Source organism: Zerene cesonia, unplaced genomic scaffold (genome assembly GCF_012273895.1).
Source record: "Zerene cesonia ecotype Mississippi unplaced genomic scaffold, Zerene_cesonia_1.1 Zces_u010, whole genome shotgun sequence".
Lineage (NCBI taxonomy): Eukaryota > Metazoa > Arthropoda > Insecta > Lepidoptera > Pieridae > Zerene > Zerene cesonia.
In genome coordinates, this window is record NW_024045140.1 from 54954 (window position 1) to 62707 (window position 7754).

Below are 7754 nucleotides of genomic sequence, written 5' to 3' on the forward strand. Positions count from 1 at the left end.
GGATTGACGTGTTGAAAAGAGGGAGGGATGAAGAGGAATGAGGAAAATGGAAACAGGCTTCCAGCCCACTGGTCGACCGAAACACAGCAGCACGCTGCTATTTCACTCATTGGGGGTGTTGGTACTTCCCCGTTGCGTGTTGGCCCAATTCGTGCCAAAAAGCGTGCTCGACTCCCACATCCCTACTAATAGTATAAATGCGAAAGTAACTCTGTCTCTATGTCTGTCTGTTACGCTTTCACGCCTAAACCACTGAACCGATTTTGATAAGATTTGGCATGAAGATAGAACTGAACTTAAGAAAGGAAATAGTCTACTTTTTATCGCGAAAAAAGGGTAGAAAGAGTTGAAAGAGGGAAAGTTTAAGAGATGAAAGTTTATATGGAAGTTCGTTATTGTCAAACCGATTTTGATGAAACTTGGTATGAAGATGGAGCTAAACGTGGGAAAGAACAAACCATACTTTTTAATGCGAAGAAAATACTCCTTATCATGTCGCGCGATATAAGCGAATTCTACGCGGGCGAAGCCGCGCTCGATGAGCTAGTATAAATATAAATAAAAATCAAATTGCTCTCGATTCGCTGCGTTTAAGCCCTGTATTCTATCTAATATATGAAATTCTCGTGTCACAGTTTTCGTTGACATACTCCACCGAAACGGCTTGACCGATTTTGATGAAATTTTTCGTGCTCATCCGGTATCCATGAGAATCGGCCAACATCTATTTCTCATTTAATTTTTAAGTTTTTATAGCATTGAAATGCTTTATAAATGAGAAATTTTGAAAGAATAGAAAAAATTTGATCACGAGGCGGGATTCGAACCTGCGTATCTTGCCTAACCGTAGCAACGCCTAGCCTCTCGGCCACCCGTGATCCTGCCACAGTAATCGAATCTCTTCTACTCTTTCGGTTTCATGTGCCTAATTCTCATCTATTTCTCATACCCCTAAATGATAAGAGTCAGAACAGAGGCAGAACAGCATTTGCCAGTCAGCTAATATCAGTATACATGTTTTACAGGTATCCATGTCCCATGTGCAATAAAGGGTATCCGACTAGAGAGGCGATGCAGGACCACTTCAACTACCAGCATCTGGGCAAGACCACGCACAAGTGCCCCATATGCAATAAGGTGTGTGCAACGATACATAAATAACATACATACATACAAAATAACATACATACATATAAAATAACATACATACACATAAAATAACATACATACATACAAAATAACATACATACACATAAAATAACATACACACAAAATGACATACATACATATAAAATAACATGCATACACACAAAATAACATACATACATATAAAATGACATACATACACATAAAATAACATGCATACATAAAAAATAACATATATACATACAAAATAACATACATACACACAAAATTAACACAATATAAGGCTGGATATTGTGAAATTAGGACTAAAACATAATTAAACTGTAAATATAATGCAACACATCACGTCCTACTAATTCTACTAATATTATAAATGCGAAAGTTTGTAAGTTTGTAAGGATGTGTGTGTGTGTGTTTGTTGCTCTTTCACGCAAAAACTGCTGAACCGATTGCAATGAAATTTGGTACGTAGACAGCTGGACAACTGGAATAGCATATAGGCAACTTTTTATCCCGATATTCAGACTTACGCGGGTGGAAACGCGGGGCGAAGCTAGTACAACATAAATACAATGCAACACAACATTTAATTGTATTTCTTAAATGTATTGCACAGTATTGGCTTGGCGCAATAAAGGATATAAAAATTAATAAAAACATATCAATACAGTTATATAGCTACAGTTATATCTTATATCTTTAAACGAGCAATTCTTGTATATATATATGTATATATAATTGGAACCTCGGAATCGGCTCCAACGATTTTCATGAAATTTAGTATAAAGGGGGTTTCGGGGGCGATAAATCGATGTAGCTAGGAATCTTTTTTAGAAAATGTCCTATTCGTGTTTTATCGACTTAAACTTAGCGACTCTTCCTGACATCTATTGGCGAATAGTAATACTAATACTATTTTTTGGCGAATAATTAAAGTTCCAGCAGATGGCGTTGTTAAGTAACGAAGTAAATGAGTGTTTGCTTTGAGGTTAGACTTAGTTAGTTAGTTCTTCTTAATGCACGTGTTCACTTAAAAATGCCTAAACGATCTTGGAAAAAACGCTTATAAACAATCTAACTTCACGAAGATAAACCGAGCAAAGCTCGGTCATCCAGGTACTAGTAATAAAGCTGTCGAGCTTAAATGGAACTGGGCTGGCCACGTCTGCGGAATGTCCGAAGAGTTGTGGGGCGAAGATTACCACCAGGTGGATCCCTGACTAGATTAAAAGACCACGTGGTTGGCCCAGAGTTAGCTGGCGGGACGAGCTGGATACTTATTGTAGAGATTGGCTCAGAATTTCTCTCAATAGGGAGATGTGGACTGAGGGAAGAGAGGCCTTTGCCCAGCAGTGGGACAGTCATGGCTGATAAAAAAAATTAATACAGTATAAGCATCATATGTTTTTAATAAAATTAAAAAATATTGTAATCATTGAAATAATGTTTCGTATTGGTTGTGATGGTTCTTAATCATCTCAATAGATGGCGTGGGGTGCGCCTTAGGCACATGGAACCGAAAGAGTAGAAGAGATTCGATTACTGTGGCGGGATCACGGGTGGCCGAGAGGCTAGGCGTTGCTACGGTTAGGCAAGAAACGCGGGTTCGAATCCTGCCTCGTGATCGAATTTTTTCTGTTGTTTTCTATTCTTTCAAAATTTCTCATTAAATTTTTTTTTTTCTATTTTATTGCAGCCGATAGCCTCGAAGGCGAACGTGGAGAAACATATAATGAGAGTGCATCGTGAGAAAAAGGAAAAGCCGAAAAATCACATTTGCAATCAGTGCGGGAAGGGGTTCTCTGTGAGTGTCTACACTGATCCTACCATCCTATCCTACTTCCTACTAATATTATAAATGCGAAAGTTTGTAAGGATGTGTGTGTGTTTGTTGCTCTTTCACGCAAAAACTACTGAACCGATTGCAATGAAATTGTATAGTAAAGATAGACAGCTAGACAACTGGAATAACATATAGGCAACTTTTTATCTCGATACTCCTACGGGATACGGACTTACGCGGGTGAAACCGCGGGGCGCAGCTAGTAATATTATAAAGCTGAAGAGTTTGTTTGTTAGAACGCACCTTAACCTCAGGAACCAATGGTCCGATATGAAAAATGCTTTCAGTGTTAAATAGCCCATATTGAGGAAGGCTATAGGCTATATACGTACCACGGGCGAAGCCGGATCGGACCTCTAGTATTAAGGTCAAAAAATACATGTACAGCCCTTAGACTTCTTCCAAATGGGCTAACACTGAAATAATTTCTCAAATCGGACCAGTAAGTTGTTTCCCGAGATTTGCGTGTTCAAACAAACAAACTAACTCTTCAGCTTTATAATATTAGTAGATATTTATTATTATTTCCAGGACCGGAAAGCTCTGAACCAACACGCGGCGATACATTCCGGCGAGAGGCCGCTGTCATGCGATATATGCGCGCAGACATTCAAACAAAAAGCGTCCCTCTATACACATAAGAAGAGGGTGCACAAGATCCTGCCCCCCCGGAAGGTAGTCGAGTTCATGGAGAAGGGGGAGGGGGTGAATACTTAGAATCAAAAAAATAAATAAACATTCTTTATTTGCATCAAGAATTATGGTAATTGTATATGTGTTTGTTTGTCTCTCACATCGCAACGGAGCGATTGTGTGATATGATACTTGTGTCTGGTGATAGTTTGTTAGGAGGCTAGAGAGTTAGGTTGCTTTTGACGACCCGGGCAAAGCCGCGGGCGAAACGCTAGCTGTATGCTGCATTTTGCGTCGGCGTGTCGGCTTTTTCGTTTTAATTAAGCGCAAAACACTCACTATTTGTATCGCTGTGTGGATTTTTACATCGAAATAATGACACTATTAAATCTATATTCATTTAAAGATAGATATGAACACTGTATGCGCCTCGTAAAATAGGTTTTTAAAGTGTATTTTTCAATAATATCGATTAGTTTTTATTGTTAATTAAATTATTAATCATCATTTTTTGAAAATTCGTCAACAAATCAATCAATCAATACCAATAGAAGAAACAAAAATTGCGTCTGTTTGTACAGCAGTACATACAACAATAAGCGCATTTTGCTATGTAATGTGTGTAAAAGTACATTTGTTTTTTTTCTATTTTGTGTAAGTGTGTGTGTTCCGGGCTGTCTCTGGAACGGCTGGGCCGATTTTGATAAAAGTTTCACTCACTAGCAGATAGGTGATGTAATGAGAAATACAGCGCACGAGGACATTGGGTTTGGTAAACGACGGGAAGCCGAACCGGGAGATTGTATAGTTCATCTTAGTCTAAATTAAACACACAAAAAATTATCACGAAATCTGATATAAAATGTTATAAAACAAAGATTTATTCTATACATAATCTTGATTCCATAAATAACTACAAAAAATCCTGCCTCGTGATCAAATTTTTTCTACTCTTTCAAAATTTCTCATTTATAGAGCATTTCAATGCTATAAAACAAAAAAATTATATTTAACAAAGGCCGCGTTCCATCGATACAATATTGTAATCATTGAAATAATGTTTCGTATTGGTTGTGATGGTTCTTAGTCATCTCAATAGATGGCGCGGGGTGCTCCTTAGGCACATGGAACCGAAAGAGTAGAAGAGATTCGGTTACTGTGGCAGGATCACGGGTGGCCGAGAGGCTAGGCGTTGCTACGGTTAGGCAAGATACGCGGGTTCGAATCCTGCCTCGTGATCAAATTTTTCTCTATTCTTTCAAAATTTCTCATTATGGTAAATTATGTTTATACAGATCGGGAAATAAAAAGTAATTTTTTTTATATTTTATTACTTGTATATGTTTATTATTATCATCATCATATGTTATTTTAGTGAATAAATAAAAAAAGTGATAGAAAAAGCGTAGAGAAAAGATTTAATATGGGATTAGAATGGGATAGTCATTTGAGACATAAATTTTATTTCAAAAACATTATAAATATGAAAAATTAGTAATGTATATTTAAAAAGTATTTTGTTACTGCCGAATCTGAAATATTTGTAATTTTTTATTTAATATTTGATTGTATGAATAAATTAATGAAAATAATTTTTATTTCGAGGTCTTTTTTTGTATTTATTTTTATAGGAATTCCATACAACTTTTGAATCGTAAAAAATAACAATCTTAGAATTTATTTATACACATTTAAAGTATACTTTAGGTCCGTTAGTCCAGTTTCTGTTATTATAATAAGCACATATAACCTATGATGGTATTTACGAACGAATTCACTGGTAAAAGCTAGGGCTATATAGTAAGGTGTGTTTAATTCAAATAAAACGGTATGTTTGTCCATTGAATTTATATTTGATGACTGTTTCTATTTTCACTTAATGTTCTTATATGAATTGCATGTTCCTTTATTTTGTGTGTGTGAATGTAACATTTTGTTATAAAATCGGATGGATCGTAAATGATTGGAATAGCAATATGTTAATAGAAATGCCTTAACAGATGTAGTATTATAAAGTATTTTATTAAAATGTTTATAACTACGATGTGTTTTATTTTAACCATTTGTTATATTTTCTGTTAATTTTGTAAATATGAAAGTTAATCTGTCTTCACGCCTAAACCACTGGACAAATTTGCATGAAATTTAGTACGAAGATAGTTTAAGACCTGGGATTAGGATAAGGGATAGGTTTTATTCTAGAAATTCTACAGGAACGGTAACGAAGTTTTCATTGGACTACACGGGCGAAGCGTGCGGTAAGTTGTTTAATTTGAAACTATAAGTTTTCGGTTGTATGTTAGTCCGAGGTTGTGAGTGCTGAACCTATTTTAATGAGACTAACATAGGATGATAAAGAAGCAAAGCAACATATAGGTGAAATTTTATCTGATCCACATATTCTCATAATCTCATAGATCTTCGAATCTATTGGTCTATGAATTTTTGATAAAACATATTTTTTTGGTAGTAAAATTGACTTCAGCAATACAATATGAGTTTTTGTAAACTGAGCAGCAGCATAAAAAGAAAAAAATAACTATATAATACATTAAGAATACATTTATATTAATAACGGGTAAATAAACCACAGACTACTAAAATATATATATTTCAGACACCAAAAACATCTGGTAAAGCTATATATTGCAACACCATCGGCACTTCAGCACTTGTCTGTGGAATTTCGTCCTTTTTTAGTATTGGCAATTTCTTTTTATTCATTTTTATACTTTGATGTACCTGGAAATTTTAAAAACAATGATTAAAAAAATTAAAATTAACGTTACATCTTAAATATATATTATTTATAACTCGAAGGTGACTGACTGACTGACACAGTGATCTATCAACGCACAGCCCAAACCGCTGGACGGATCGGGCTGAAATTTGGCATGCGGATAGATGTTATGCAAATTTATTTCGAGCGTATGGTGATCTGCGGGCAACAGTATAATTAATAAGTTTTATCAAAAACTAAATGATGTTATTACATATGAGTACCTATCTCTTATCTGCTAAAAAAAGTCACATCAAAAACTATTGCGTAATTTTAAAGATGTATAACCAATCAGACACACAGACGGCGGAAAGCGACTTTGTTTCATACTATAATAGTGCAGTATTAATTTTAGTATGAGCCATAGTTTTAATTTATTTATGATCTAGACTGTACTAAATGAAATGTATAATAAAAAGGAATATATAAGTCCTTTTAACTATACTGCATTATTTGAAATAAAAGAAAGATATAATATAGAAATTTTATACTTTTTAACTGATTTTAAACGCGATTCATTCATTATTTAATGTCTCCCCGTGACCACTCCCGCTGTAACGTCGAAATAAATCGCCTTTAAAACCCGTTAAAAAGTCTCTAATTTCTAAATCTACACTAATATTATAAAGCTGAAGAGTTTGTTTGTTTGAACGCACTAATTTTAAGAACTACTGGCGCGAATTGAAAAATTCTTTCAGTGTTAGATAGCTCATATATTGAGGAAGGCTATAGGCTATATATGTACCACGGGCGAAGCCGGGGCGGACGAGATAGCAATATATACAACAATGACCTGTCTATGGTGCTTATATAAATTGGATTGTTGGGAGAAAGTTGTCGGACAGAACTCGCATATGAACGGCCTCTCGCCCGTGTGTATGCGTATGTGACAGTCCAGCTGCACCTTCGTCTGGAAACATACATACATACATACATACATTTATTTATTTATTTCATACACACATATATTTTTTGACATTTTTAAATTTACAATTTATAGCAATTACAATTATACATATATGAGACTTGTTTAGCCTCATTAAATATATTAAGATTATAAATTATTTGGATGATTAATAGAAAAAGAAACTATCCTATTTTTTTATATTTTTTTTTATGGCAGAGCAAGCAAAGGAGCAGGTGGACCACCTGATGTTAAGTGGTCACCACCGCCCATAAACACTTGCAACACTAGAGGTGTTACAACTGCTTTGCCGGCCTTTCAGGGACATACACGCTCTTTTATATCTGAAGTTGGACGAAATTACACATAAGATGCCGAATTTCATCAAAATCGGTTGAGCTGGTGAAGAGTTCATTGGAAACATACATCATGACGCTGTGAAAGTTTGT

General features: G+C 35.2%; 2 protein-coding genes across 2 annotated transcripts in view; one reads left to right on the forward strand and one right to left on the reverse strand.

Annotated features, from left to right (window-relative positions):
- LOC119839209 (zinc finger protein 112-like) overlaps positions 1-4161 on the forward strand; it is a 13404-nt gene extending 9243 nt beyond the window's left edge. Inside the window, exons 10-12 of the mRNA XM_038365427.1 lie at positions 918-1137; positions 2843-2950; positions 3521-4161. Coding sequence (XP_038221355.1) covers positions 918-1137; positions 2843-2950; positions 3521-3706 — 514 coding nt within the window. The 3' untranslated portion in view covers positions 3707-4161. The remainder of the gene's footprint in view (positions 1-917; positions 1138-2842; positions 2951-3520) is intronic.
- Positions 4162-6218: 2057 nt separating this feature from the next.
- The window catches only part of LOC119839210 (zinc finger protein 845-like), a 92331-nt gene continuing 90795 nt past the window's right edge, over positions 6219-7754 (reverse strand). Inside the window, exons 17-18 of the mRNA XM_038365429.1 lie at positions 7195-7311; positions 6219-6364 (exon numbers count right to left, since the gene is read on the reverse strand). Of these exons, the coding sequence (XP_038221357.1) occupies positions 6236-6364; positions 7195-7311 (246 nt within the window). The 3' untranslated portion in view covers positions 6219-6235. The remainder of the gene's footprint in view (positions 6365-7194; positions 7312-7754) is intronic.